We start from the raw sequence: 15,263 nt of genomic DNA, 5'->3' as shown, positions 1-15,263 counted from the left end.
GGGAAATAGCTCCCTCAAGGAACATTTAACAAATTATTTGGATCTCGCCCATCAAATGACCTTCCCGGACGACTGCCTGTGCTCGTTCCTGCTCGCCGGTCTCAACCGCACCACATGAGCGTAGGAGGGGAGGTGGCTCGAGGGAGCTTTGCCGCGTTTGGGCAGTACCACCCGGCTGCGAGGAATGACAGTTCGTGCCCATCGCAGACGGGGAGAACATGTCGCGATGTCAGAGCCCATGCCAGAAGGAGCGATTGAGCCTGACATCATACCTGAGCCTGAGGAGACCCCGTCTGACCAGGTGTGTGAGGCGACCTACTCACCACCTCAGCCTCCTCTCAGTGGTACAGCTACCCCTCGGACCCTCTGTGAGCCATCACCGCCTGGATGTCCGAAGCCTGTGGCTCCGCCTCCTGCCTCTGAGGGCTCCGCTCGACCCGTCACCCTGGCTCCTGTGCCTACACTCCTTTCTCCCTCGACTCCAGCGGGGACCATCGGCCATTTGGCCTAGCTGGGCTACCTCTCTACGTCGGCTCCACCTGGGACCATCGGCCATATGGCCTAGCTGGCTCCCTCGGTACATAGGCTCTACCTGGCATCATCGGTCATTTGGCCTCGCTGGGATCCCTTGGTACGTAGGTTCCACCTGGGTCAGAAATCGCCACGCCTCCACTGCAGACTTGCGGGCCGTTCGCAACTCTCCGGCCCTCCACCCCTTTAGCTCCGGCAAGCTCCACCCTCCCTCAGGCTCTGCCTCCACCCTCGATTGCTCCAGCTCCAGCTCTGCTTTCCAGATCCCCACTTCCACCTCAGGTGGTCGTCGCTGCGGATCCGTCGTGGCCGCTTAGGTTTTCGGTCTCTCTCCACTCCATCGGCTGTCAATCTGTGCGGTGGGCTTCACCTCCATCCACGTCGTCGCCTCCAGCCGTCCCCAAGGTGACGTTGCACTTCCTTACACCATGTCTCCTCCCTCCTGCGATGCCGCCATGGAGTGTATTCCTGGCTGTGGCCTGGGTCTCCATCCACACACCCCTGTTCAATGCCATCCCCTGGTTATTTCCACCACCTGCTCCACCCTGGACTCTCTGTTCGTTCATCCCTCTCCTGGATTTCCGCCCTCCACCAAAACCTCCTCTATCCATCTGTCGGTGCGAGGTCGCACCTTTCCAGGGGGCGTACTGTCACACACACTGGTTGGACTTAGTTTTCAGTTTCCTCCTTTTTCCTGAGTTCGTTTGTTGTCATGGTTGTTGATTTGATTGTCATTCTGTTCAGCTGGGCGCACCTCTTTATCATCAGTATTTAAGTTCATGTCTTTCACTCTTTAGTTGGTCAAGTATTGTCTATGTTACGTGTGTGTATAGCTCTCTCTGGTTTTGATATATGCCTTTGGATTAAAGACTTGCGTTTCTCTTTATCAACTTGTTCATGTTGATCATCTACACATCGCTGTGACACAGACATCACCATAATGAATGAGGTGAAAACTGCAGTTCAGTTAAACATGATGCCTGTGTTATTTCTTTCAGAATTTGGACAAGAACTGAACAAAAACCTTATTTTACATGCAGTTAAAATTTTAATAATACATATTCCTGACAGAGAATATATTTTCACTTAATTTAAATGTACCTAAAGTAATTCAATATAAATTCTGTAACATTTTGATTTTTCCAGATCTGGTCCAGTGGGCATCCGAGAAATCCATAATTTTAACCAGTGTTATGGAGTGTGTCATTGCATCACCTGTCACTGACGTCATATCCGCTCTACCCTGTTTTTTCTAGTTTGACTTTCATAAAAACCATGGAAACAACAAAGATGCTTTAATGTATTATGTGTTTAATTAGACAGGTGAGCCAAACTAATCATTGTTATATAGCTCAACGTGGTTAGTCTTATTGTTAAATTTGCTGGTTTTCTTTATTTACCGTGACAACACTGTTTTGTCAGGTGGCTAACATAGCATAATCAAAGAGAGTTTTCTCCATCATACATTCTAAAATGTATTGCATGTCATTTAAGCAAATGCCATTTAGTCATCCAGCTTTTATTAATGATACTCTAATATCGATCTAACTTACTGCATTTGCTCCCACGGCTCTTGGTCCAGCCTGCTTCATACCATCATGATGATAATAAAACTTTAATACACTCCACTTCCTTTTAATATTCAACATATTTTAACCAGTCATCAAGCTTGTATACACTGGTCACAGACACAATGTACCTTTAGTTTCCCCAAGCTTATTGCTTAAAACTTCCCACTGTCATCGTGTTTGCAGCCCATTTCAAGTTTTATTTTGACGTGACACCAAGCGGTGATATCTAAGTGGTCGAGTTGTTTACTTTTTAAGCAGTCTGTCCAATAACGACATCATTGTCTTCATTCAGGCCGATGAGAACGCACACGAAAACAAAAGGCAGGATTAATTGCACAAACTTATCATTTATGATATCATATCCAATCATAGCACAATGGAGGCATTGTCTCCTCTCATGTGACTTTTGACATGTACAGCAGAAAAAACAATACTTTAACTGTAATTGAGTAAAGGTAAATATATATACACAAATATTATATATGTATATTTATTGTGTATTATTAATTATGATTTGATTAATTTGATAGTGTTTTTGCTTCATAACAGTGCGGAGATTTACTGAATGCGGCCCCTTTAAGAAATATGACACCGAGCGCACTAAGCATGCGCAGAAGAGGATGCGCGAGAGCCCTTTATTTGTTTTATTTCGTCTCTCTTTTTCCTTTTTGTTGTTTCCTTTGACGTTATGCAATAGTCGATTACATTATGATCCCCTGTAAGTGTATGTTATTGTTATGTTAATATTCTTGTTGAAACTTTCACCAGTTGAAGCTGAAAGTGACGCTGTTAACGATCGTGAATGAAGAAGAACAAATGTGGAATATTTTCTTCAGATGCCGTATATTTCCAGTCTGCAGGTCAGAGATGTTATATTTATAATGTAAGAATTGATGTTTGTGTTGTCTAAATGTACATTGTACGTAGTGGAACGTACAGAGAATATAGTCATTCATTTGATCAGCCTCTTTTCAGTCTGTATTGTGTATGATTTCTGTTGTTAGATTTCTGTTTAACTCATATATTATTTTAAGAATTTAACCTGTGACTTGTTTCATCCTTATTAAATCTGGATTCCCATAAAAATGAACAACCTTCCCATAGAGCCGTTTAAAATGCTACTAATATATCAATGCTCATATTTTCAAAATCAAACACATGCATGCATTTATTTAAGAAATGTAGCCTAATTACTAAAGTGTTTTAGTATACACTCAGTAACTTTGAATTTGGCAGATCTGGGATCATCTGAACTTCAAAGTTGCACATGTTCTCTCCGTGTGGAAAGAATTTCACATACAGATCTCAATAATCATCTACACCGTCACTCTGGAGAAAAGCCATTCAACTGTGATCAGTGTGGTAAAAAGTTTTTTTTTTTTACTATCAAATCTAAAAGGTCACCTGCAAACATACTGACATGAAAAATCATGTGTGTTGTGAATGTTGGCTGTTTTACTGCAGCCAAACAACTGAAACAGCACCAAAACATTCATTAAAAAAAACTTACACGTGCTCTTTTTTGATAAAGGTTTCTCTGCACTGAAATCACATGAGCGACTTCATACTGGAGAGAAGCCAGACCTCCAAAAACTTATGGATTATCATATGTTTACTTATATCTTTAGAGATAATTTTTTTGTTGTATTTTACCCAAAACTGGGCGATATGAGCATCATGGAACGCTAAACTCTCAGATGTAATTTGTTTCATTTATACTCGAAACCGGAGGGCACCCTTGTGCAGAAACTCCACAAGTGAGACCCATATTAAACTTTTGACATTCCAGGAAATCCCTAATATGGAAAAAGACATCCAGCTATTGCTTTAGCTAAATAAAAAATAAAAAATGCAGATAGAGATGTTCTAACTGAATAAATATGAAGAGAATGAACACACCATTGTGACATTATTATTATTTATCTGTGTACTTCAAGCAATCTTGGTTATTTTGGTAAGGATAATGTATATTTTTAATGCAATGCTAATCGGCATAGCCTTTATCACTGTATAGAATACTATAAAATAATATGATTTCTAGCTCATTCTGTGATAAGAAGCCACATCAGTTCACAGAAGGAAGTTATTTCAATCACTCGACTGGCTCTATAACGTGATATTGGAGTAAAATATTGGAGTTAAATATTATTTATTCTCATAAATGTATTTTGAAGATGTGCTAAGCTAAAAACGCTTAGCCTTTTAGTCTCTTCTAAATTAAATCGCATAGCATGGACTTAAAAATGTTCCATAAATCTCAGAATTTTATCATTGATTCTTCCTCAGTCTTAAGTCGACTCTCCGTCCCAAAGAAAAAAATCATTGCAAATTGGGTGCCAGACAGGTATACACCTGCCACAGAGATTTATATAATCATCCCAGATAGCTAAATAAAACCCACCCATTACATACAAAAAAGGATAGAATAAAGGAAAACAAAACTACATAAGAAATTATATGATATACTTTCTTTGTCTTTTAATGAAGTACGGGTAATTCTGTGTCAACTCAACCAGAGGTCCCTGGCTAAATTATTTTATTTTTCTTCTGGTGATGGAAATACATAAATAAAGAAGGCGGCTAAAATTTTGAATGTCATGGATGTATATTTACTGAGTAATTCACTATTTTTTTTTCTTCTGAGATTCGGAGCCAAATTACAGGGGTGCAAAAATGACTTTAGCAAGATGGCAGCATCATTATTTTATTTTTACATAGAGACTGGCAGGTCTAATGGTAAAATCTGTTGACTTTAGCAATATTTGTTGGATTATATGACAGTAGTGACAGTTCAAAAAAAGGAAAAAGTACTTTTTTGTGTTTTGTCATTTTGATGCCCCTCTACAAAACAGTGAATTACACAGTAAATATACACCCATCTCATATAATATTTTGTCCTTCATCACTATTTATCTTTGCCTTTCTTTAGAAATATACAATATTAACAAAATCAAAAATTTGAGTCAGGGATGTTTCTGAAATTTGTTTTATTTGACATGGAATGACCCTATAAGAGTCACAAGTTTTAAATCACTAAGCAGCAAAAATTCAAACTTCAAAAGAGTAAAAAAAATCAGCACTCATTAAAATATGCAGCAATGAGTGGTGTGTGTGTGTGTGTGTAGGAATGGAATGTGTGTCTGAGAATATAGCGACACTGACCAAGTTGTCAGCACGTTTGGCTAAGATTGACTAGGGTACACCAAGCCACCAATTTTGGAAGTATAGTGGAAAATTACGTACGTAGCAGAATGTTTCTGGTCAGATGAACATGCCTCCCCAGTCTCTAAACCTCGCCCCTATATTTGTGTACTATTCCCCCTTAAATGGTCCTCTCTCCCAATCCTGATGTTGTATAGTTGGGAGGAGGAGATAGAGAAAGTGAACAGAGGGGTGGAACAGAACATATCTGTTCTGCCACAGGCTACAAAAAATTAGTAACCTAGAACTGTTTTATATGATACTAATATGTTACCATCAAATGCTCTATATTTGAACTAAATTAAAGGCACCATATGTGTTTGCTGTTAAAGTAATCCAGTATCAATTTAGTAACTTGTCTTTGATTTTTCCAGATCTGGTCCAGTGATCACAGTTCACACCTGCAGTGAAGCCCCTCCCTTAAAAATTCACCAATAAATACTGGGAATATTCCCATCATCCTACAAGAGAAGGACAAACTCCAGGAGTAGCAGCTGAAATCTGTGTGACTGTTAAAGATGGAGTTTATTAAAGTGGAGATTGAAGACATGAGTGATCCAGAAACATCCAGAATAAAACAAGAAGATACTGAGGAACAAATAGGTTGGTGTCCATTCTTGATTCTTCATTGTTGACTGCTTTGGTGGCTGTGAAATAATAAGTAGTATATGGATGTAAAATGACAGAGAAATGCGTCTAAATGATCATAACCAGTGGTGGACAAAGTACACAAATCAAGTACTTGACTAAAAGTACAGATACTCTATTAAAATATTACTCCAGTAAAAGTATAAAAGGGTTAGTTCACCCAAAGATGAAAATTCTGTCATTAATTATTCACCCTCATGTCGTTCCAAACCCGTAAGACTTTCGTTCATCTTCGGAACACAAATGAAGATCTTTTTGATGAAATCTGAGTGATTTCTGTCACTCCATTGACAGCTACGCAACTACCACTTTGACGCTTCATATATATTGATCAATATACATATATTGATCTGCAAGTAAGAAAATTAACATTTTATTTTATATATATATATATATATATATATATATATATATATATATATTTAGCTTACTGATAGATGGGAGGGGGAGGGGTATAGCATAGTATTTAAAAATAAGGAAAAATATAGCTGCAAGCAGCGATGCGGGGCTGGAAGCGTAATGCAGAGCCAGAAGAACAAAAACAGCAGAAATAGAATGTACATGATGAACAGAAAGGTTCAAATGTACATGTAGGATGAACTCAAAATGAACTGTAGTTCAGATGAGAATGAACACAGAATTAACAAAAATAAACTTATTTCTAATCCTGGAGGAACTCATTGCGCCACTCGGTAGACATGTGTTCACACAGATGCAGAACTTCCTTAGTTCAATAGAGAACCAACTCAAAATGAAGATTAAGTATATAAATGCACCGCATGTTATATTTAAATAAATTCAAATTAGATTAGATAATTCTCAGAAAGACTCAGTGTCTGGAACAGAAGTAACTTTTACAAATAATCAATTAGCATGCTAAGCTAACCTAACACAAGACAAGATATCAGTTCTCATGGCCTGTAGGTGGCGCTGTTCCCAAATTTGGCATGGACTTGTGTTGTAAAAAAGTAGGACTACTTTTAGTCAGGACTAAAATACTACCCAGTGTTATTTTACATTTGATTACTTTATTCAGTTTCTGTAGTATTTCTGAATACTAGTGTTAGACCTAAGCAAAAACTTTTCTCTTTATTTCTCTTTATTGGTATCTTTATTCTATTGTATTTATTTGTGCTACTTTTTTCAATTTAATTCAAAGATTGAAATCAAGCTTCCTTGTGTTGTGTAAATTCTTAAGAACAAAATTACCCCATTGTAAAAATGCAATGAGTGAGCATACATTTAGGCGAGATAAATGTAATTTTAAAAAAAAAGTCTAAACTCCCCAAATTAAAAATCCCCCCCCCCATAAGAATCACCTAAGGGGGGATTTCCCCCCATTTTCCAAAATGAAATTCAGGCCCTGGTTTTTGAAAAAAAAACCTTAAGGCCATCCTTAAAAATATTCTTGTTTGCCGTAACCCGACCGACCCTGTCAATTTAGCACCGACCCAATTATTTATTTATTTTCCCTTTTAGTCCGACCGACTTGCCGGTTGTAAACTTGCGTTAAGACCGACCGATTTTTTTTTAACTCTTCAAACAACTAATACAAATGCAATAAAATAATAGTTATTAAGTATTGTGAATATAAATTGCCTAGACCTACATACAAACATAAGCTACGTTCTTTCTTTTAAATAAAAACCCGTGGCGCGTCATCTATGATTATGTTTACACCATTGGTTTACGCATCACATACGGCCTGTAGGCTAAGTTCGCTTCGTTTCATTCACTGTCAATGGTTCGCGCTTGGTAATGATGGCTGCGGCTTTACTCTAAAGATTATTTCATTTTTATATGTTGTTGAATATGGTTTATTAAAAAATAAACATGTGAGAGCGTGTTATAGGCTATATGTCATGTTATTGTCAGATATGACGACGCTACTGCAACACGTATCGCCGCAGATGAAGCTGAGCATCAACATTGAAAGATCGGGTTTATATCCGCAAAAAACACACACATTTAGCCTATGTAACCAGGTGTAAATGGAATCGTTTTGATAAATCAGATTGCTATCCGATCTGAGAAAACGCATGAAGTGGCCTGGTGTAAACAGCCCCAAAACAGCAGACAAAAATGTATACTTTTTTATATTATTTTTTTTATATATAAAAAAATATATACCTACCTACCGACCCTTTTTTTCTTTTTTTTTGCTGTTACTGCAACCCAAAATATTTTTAAGGATGGCCTAACCCTCGGGAACACTAGGTGGCAAGGTGTTCAAACTTCTCAGGTCCCTTCAGGACAAATTAAAAAAAAAAAAAAGATCTCATGACCTGTTGTTGGCACTGTTCCCAAATTTGACATGGACCCTCAGATCATGGTTCCGATAAAGCGTACCAATTTTCGTTTCGATTGATAAAAGTTTGGCTGAGATCCTGCCTCTGAACCCATTTTGGGTCAAGCTTGTTTCATTTCTATGTGTCTCAGTCCAAAGATCATCTAATCAGATTTTGTACAAAATTTAACAAATTTTGAAGGAGGAGTAGTGAATAAACGGTATACTGTACTTTTCAAAATGGGCAGAGTCTTAAGATGTTGAATGTGATCTGCATGAAGAGCGGATTCAGGTGAACTAAATAAAAAAATTCTAGAACAAAGGTTCTGAAATTATAACTTTTAGAAAAGTGAATTTTTGAACTTGTGGTGGCACTATAGAGTTGGTCCTAGAGACTCCAAAATTGGTCAAATCACTAATAATTACCATCTCTACAATTGTGCCAAATTTGATCATTTTCTCATGTTCCATTCATAGGGCTGCCATAGAGGAAGAAGAAAAAGTAGTAAAAAAAAATAATAGTGCGAAAAACTAATGGATACAATAGGGACAACAGCCCCTTCGGGTTAACAAAGAATATAAAAACAGATGTCACATAGGGCTAAATGCACAAGATTTTAAGAAGAGCAATATGCAAACATACTAGTTTTATATAATTTGGGGAAGATGCATGGGCATTCATTTCTGTTATTTTAATGTTATGTTTATGGATGTTTTTAGCGCAATTTTCCACCGGACAAAATTGCGATTGTTAACTCATGATTTCTGTTCTGTCTGTGCGCACCAATCTTGCACTTCTATCTACTCCTCAACCAGACCACCTAGAGACTTCGGGTTTTCGGCATTATGTTAAGGAAGGTCTAATCTCGGGAACGCACAAAAAAAATCCAGGAAAAGATTTACTATCTCTTAGTGTTGTGATCCCATGAGGTCAGAAAATTGCGCTAAAACACTCAACGAGTTTTTATTACTTGTTTAACTAAAACCTACCCCGTTGAGACGGTAATGTGGACATTTCTGCATTCAAGCATTACAGTGGGCTGCCTTAAACAGCTCACCCCTTTTACAGCAGATTTTGTTCACAAACTGACAGTCGTGACCTAAATATGATTTTCATTTAGAATAATCAATCCTAAAATTCGGCATTTGTAGCTTACTTTTCACCCCATCAGTCGTGCTTGTACGCAAGTTTCGAGGATCTCTCGGTTCTTGGCTAATTTTCAGTCAAACTTGTGAATTCAGTTAACTGGAGACTCGCTCTAAACGGATCATTCGGTAAGTTGTTGACTCGAGAACAGCTGCGATAGGTTCAGTCTAATACGCAAATGAATAGTTTGGTGTGATTTGCAAACTAATTTAACAGACTAATTTAAAGAATCAGCTTGTTCACAAATCGGTCACTGCTGTCGGTTCTTGGAGCATGTGACGATTTCTTCAGTTCAAAGTAAGGAGGAATGAGATGTTTTTTAGGAATTGTAGTGGAGTAAAAAGTATGATATTATGCTTTAGAATGTAGTAAAGTAAAAGTTTCTTGAAATAAAAATGCTCTAGTAAAGTACAAATACTTGACAAATGTACTTAAGTACTGTAACGAAGTAAAAATACTTTGTTGCTGTCCACCACTGATCATAACCCAGTTTTAATCGTATTAACAAGTGAATCACAAAACTGATCGTTGCACATCAAAGATACTTTATACAGACAGGTGTCTTCTTTTCTGCTAAGTGATTTTGATTTTAACATTTAACCTCATTGAACTGATTCTAACTGCTTAATACGTTTATTTTAGACCAGATGAAAGTGAAGGAGCAAAGACCGAAACTAAATGACATGAAGAAATACTGCAACTTCAAAATTCAAGGAAGAGAAGCCAAAAAGCTGCACTCCTGCTCTCAGTGTGGAAAGAGTTTCCAAAATAAAGCAAAGCTTAACAGACACATGAGAATTCATACGGGAGAGAAACCGTATACATGCCCTCAGTGTGGAAAGAGTTTCACACAAAAAGGAGACCTTAACAAACACATAAGAGTTCACACTGGAGAGAAACCGTATACATGCTCTCAGTGTGGAAGGAGTTTTTCTCAAGCATCAGGTCTCAGTGTTCATCGGCTCCGTCACTCTGGAGAAAAACCATTTAACTGTGATCAGTGTGGTAAAGATTTTATTTCATCATCAAATCTAAAACAACACCTGAAAGTTCATTCAGATGAGAGGCCTTATGTGTGTTCTTTTTGTGGAAAGAGTTTTTCACGACTGGACTGTTTTAAACAGCACCAGAAAATGCATGATGAAGTGCGAGATCATGTGTGTTGTGACTGTGGAAAGAGCTTTACTACAACTGGTCATCTGAATGAGCACCAAAGAATTCATACAGGAGAAAGACCGTACCACTGTACTCAGTGTGGAAAGAGTTTCACAAATAAAGGAGACCTTAACAAACACACAAGAATTCACACTGGAGAGAAACCGTATACATGCACTCAGTGTGGAAAGAGTTTTTCTCGAGCATCAACTCTCAATAATCATCTGAACATTCACTCTGGAGAAAAACCATTCATCTGTGATCAGTGTGGTAAAGATTTTAATTCGTCATCAAGTCTAAAACAACACCAGAAAGTTCATTCAGATGAGAAGCCTTATGTGTGTTCTCTCTGTGGCAAGAGTTTTTTAAGGCTGGGCAGTTTTAAACATCACCAGAAAACACATGATGAAGTGAGAGATCATGTGTGCTGTGACTGTGGGAAGAGCTTTACTAGAGATGATCATCTGACACAGCACCAAAGAACTCATACTGGAGAAAGACCTTACAAGTGCTCATATTGTGACAAGAGTTTCACTCATTCTGGAAACCTGAAATCACACGAGCGACTTCATACTGGAGAGAAGCCGTACTACTGTACTCAGTGTGAGAAGAGTTTCAAACATTTATCAAGCCTTCGCAATCATAAGAAAAAATGTTGCAAGTGAGCAACAATCATCTTCATTTCAAATACTTCACAAGTTAACTGTGTGAGATAAAAATGTATCTTGATAAATTTTGTTAATTTAGTGAAAAACATGGAAATCTAGAAAGACTTGAGATTTGAAGCTTCACTAGTGTAGAGATGTTCACAAGTCTTGTATCTGGAGTCCGAGTCAAGCCTGAAGTCTTTATCACTACAGTGCGAGTCAAGTCTGAAGTCTTTATCACTACAGTGCGAGTCAAGTCTGAAGTCTTTATCACTGGAGTCTGAGCCAAGTCTGAAGTCTTCATCACTGGAGTCCGAGTCAAGCCTGAAGTCTTTATCACTACAGTGCGAGTCAAGTCTGAAGTCTTTATCACTGGAGTCTGAGCCAAGTCTGAAGTCTTCATCACTGGAGTCTGAGCCAAGTCTGAAGTCTTTATCACTCAGTCCTTTGTTCTTTCTCTTGTCCTTTGTTCTTGTTTGAGTCGAGTCTCGAATAATTTCATGCCTTACCAAAAAAAAAAAAAAAAAAAATTCTCATAATTTTAGGTTGGTGTATGTTCTTGATTCTTCAATAATTCTATGAATTAATAATCAGTATATGGATAATAAATAGGGGTGTGTCGAGAAGCTTAAGTGAAAAGCTGTCTCGCAATATTGACATTACGGAGCATGAGGGTTAAATTAGCATAGAATATGCCACCGCTAGGAGGATTCGTTGCGCAACAGAGCCTAAAGGGGATCGCACACTGGACACAAAGTGCAGTGCCGCGTCGCACAGTGCCAAGTCTTTAAAATTCAAAAAATGATTTTCTATTAGTGTATACAGACTGGCGACGCCATTCAGAGTCTGTCCGCGGCACCCAGCTACGGCTCAGGAGCTTGTTCAAAATACTGCTGCGCCACAGAGCACCATTTAGATAGTTTTATATTTAATTTGAAGTTGATGTTATTGGATTTTCATGCAAGATTCTCAATTCAATCAGTTAAAGGTGGACTGTGTAATTTTTAGCGGTATCTTGTGGTGAGATTGTGAATTGCAACCAACAGAAGTTACAGTGGCCGACAGGAAAAGATATCGTCGTCTGAGACAGCAGATAATAGCCAGTTAAGCAATGAGGTTTTTTTACAAAGATAAATTAAGAAATTAGGTTTACTTAATTATTCAGTAAAACGATATGTTATTGCAAATATTATTGTTACTTGTTCATCTATAGCTCCTTTCACACAGCGTGTTGATCCTGGGAAATTGCCGTAAAATTGCTAGAGTGCCTTCTGTGTGAACGCAAACACGTCCCGGGATTGATGTCGGGATCAATGCCGGGATGGGGACCTAGTAACATTGCCGGGTTCAGTCCCGGAACGCACCCTGTGTGAACAAAAGCCAGGACCCATGCCGTAAGGGGTGTGTCGTAGTAATGACGCACGCGCTTCTGTTGCTCTTAGAAGAAAGTTTGTCATCAACAAAGAAAGAACGAAAAAAACTCTCCACGCTGAAGCTGAGATCGTTCGCCAGCTGTGGAACGGTACGCGATGCGTTAGTGTACATGTTTTCGATGCTTACGTTACACGTCACATCCTGACGTCACATGTCTTTACAGGATGTGTGTGAACGCACTCACAGATTCCGGAAAATCACTGGTAGTGTGAATGAACCAAAATCAAACGATCCCGGGACAAATCCCGGGACACATTATCCGTGTATTTTCTGGAATCTCTGTGTGAAAGGGGCTATTGTGTCTGTTTTATTCGCTGACTTTAGCTAGCTTCTTTGCACGAAGAACAACATATTGACGAAACGCGTTTGTCCGTTTAGGGCCACTGTAGAAACATGTCGCCGCATTTCAATGTAAAGGGACCCGCGGTGTATGTAATAGAAATGGCTCGCTCTAAGGTAATAAAAAACATAACGGTTCATTAAGTAAGGTCTTTATACACCAATGAAAACTGAAAAAAAATGAAAGTTATTTATATGATATTGCATTTCTGTCAAGAGATCCTCCTAAATTACACAATGCACTTTTAACGTACGACCTGAGGTAAAGTGTTCAGACTGCAGACTCAGCAATGATTGTATTTATTTGTACAGTACAATCATAACATAGTACAGACATTATCTTAATTCCATAATGTCCTTAAACATAATAATATTGCTGGCCATAAACTGAGAAAGTACCCGTCCGGTGCGATACCTCGAGTTGTCCTAGACACAACGCGACACATCGCTTCTCGTCTGGTTTGCGACCCCCTTCAGCGTCTGATAAATGTGTTATCTTGTAGAATGCGCGCTCAGCACTGCAGCACTATTCATGGAGAACTCGCGATCTTGAATTGGAAAGTGAAAGTAAAACACAAGCTCCCTGATGCGCCCAAATTAGTCTGCATACAATAGCCTGTCTCCCAATATCAAACCTATCTCTGGACTGTTTAGTTGTGGCTCTGGTCTCTGTTTTGGTCTCTGTTTGCACTTTGGATATTGAGAAAGTACTTTGATTATGGTTGCACTTGCACTTAATAATAAGAATTTATTTTTGGTATGTATACTGTTTTTATTTCTATGTTCAATTTGTGGAAAGGAGTTCAATTTGGAGGTCACACATAGCCTCAATCAGAAGTTCTGGAAGCTCATAATTCATGTAAAGTAAGGTCCAAAGAGACTCATGTTAAATCATACAGGAGAAAAGCCAGAGTTTGTGGCAAAACATTTTACAGTGCTTGTATATTGTTGTCTTTCAATGCATTTGATAAGTCATACTCATAAAGTAGAACTGAAATGACATTCATTACAAGATTATTAGTTAAAACCTTTCAAATTGCACCTGCAGATTTTTTTTCCAGTCACAAATTTTCTCATTCAGGATTTCTAAAAAAAAATCTTGTCTTGTCTCGTGAGCCCAATCTCGTGTCTCGTCTCGTCTCAAGAGATACGTGTCTCGTCACACCCCTAATAATAAGTGATAGAGAAATGCATGTAAATTATCATAACCTTGTATATAACAGTATATGCAGATAACATTGTATAAATCATCATAATATAACTGTTTTAATCATATCAACAAGTGATTCAAGTGACAGAACTGACCTTTGCACATCAAAGATACATTATACTCAGACAGATACTTGATGTCTTGTTTGTTTGTTTTAATTTTCAAATGTATCCTCCTTGACATGTTTCTAACAACTTAATAAGTTTATTTTTTATACCAGATGGAAGTGAAGGAGCAAAGACACGAACTAAGTGATGTAAATAAACACTGTGACTTAAAAACTCAATGAACATAAGTCAAAAAGCTTCACACCAGAGTTTCAGATAAAAAGGAGACCTTAATATACACATAACTACACCCAAGACCAAAATATGCATATATTTTCTTTTCTGGCTAGACCACCTGTAATATTTACTTTATGTATGTAATGCCATTTTTATAATTTTTTTCACTTCTTCAATGCATGAATATATATTCAACAATATATACAGTAGTTGAAATAAAAGGCTGAATCACTAAACTTGTTATTATTGTATGGCCTTGTCTGAGCTCATTATAAAATCGTATGACACAGCTTCTAACCCTGTTTCTTTGGGCAATAAAACATTTAAATGATCTTAAATTATTCAAAATGCTATATAGATGTTTTACAAGATAAAGCTTGTGTTCTGCAAATTAACTGTGTCTTTTGGTGCCATCATCTTAAAGAGGCATAAAATCACTTTCACAGACCTTTACCTGGACTGTTCCAGGCTGGTGAAATGACATTTTCATCTTTTTCATCAGTACTTGACCCATTAATACTAACACTTACTAATCTATATCTATTTAATAAGTAAATAAAAAAAACCTTGCTATGTGTACTGTGCTAGACTAACTGGGACTAGTCAGCAATTGCATTTTTCAATTGTTGCCCTATTGATGGTTTGATTGCTCTCCTCATTTGTAGTCACTATGGATAAAAGCGTCTGCTAAATTATTAAATGTTAAAACGTTTCATAGGTCCTTGTGCTGAATTCTGCTTCCAAAAACATATTCATGGTAGTATATAAACCAGGATAGTATACTAGTATAATGTAAATGACTCACGTGA

At 37.8% G+C, this 15,263-nt stretch overlaps 1 protein-coding gene across 2 annotated transcripts; it reads left to right on the top strand.

Annotated features, from left to right (window-relative positions):
- The first annotated feature begins 2,692 nt into the window (after positions 1-2,692).
- Positions 2,693-15,129, top strand: LOC311090834 (uncharacterized protein). 2 transcript variants are annotated; one of them, XM_084126392.1, is made up of 3 exons: positions 2,693-2,962; positions 5,678-5,906; positions 10,028-15,129. In XM_084126392.1, exons 2-3 carry the CDS (start codon positions 5,822-5,824, stop codon positions 11,203-11,205), a joined length of 1,263 nt encoding a protein of 420 aa, XP_083982518.1. In that variant the 5' UTR covers positions 2,693-2,962; positions 5,678-5,821; the 3' UTR covers positions 11,206-15,129. The 2 variants fall into 2 exon arrangements, with proteins under 2 accessions (XP_083982518.1, XP_083982519.1); XM_084126393.1 differs by lacking the exon at positions 2,693-2,962 and adding an exon at positions 3,395-3,464.
- Positions 15,130-15,263: the final 134 nt, after the last annotated feature.

The sequence above is a fragment of the Abramis brama genome, assembly GCF_963993115.1.
Source record: "Abramis brama genome assembly, chromosome: 10".
Lineage (NCBI taxonomy): Eukaryota > Metazoa > Chordata > Actinopteri > Cypriniformes > Leuciscidae > Abramis > Abramis brama.
This window is presented reverse-complemented; position numbering and strand designations above follow the sequence as displayed.

Excerpts from the sequence above, each read along its gene's own strand:
- LOC311090834 (XM_084126392.1), top strand. The coding sequence starts at position 5,822 with ATGGAGTTTATTAAAGTGGAGATTGAAGACATGAGTGATCCAGAAACA. Across the intron at positions 5,907-10,027 it reads AGATACTGAGGAACAAATAG|ACCAGATGAAAGTGAAGGAG; the intron begins GTTGGTGTCCAT and ends CGTTTATTTTAG.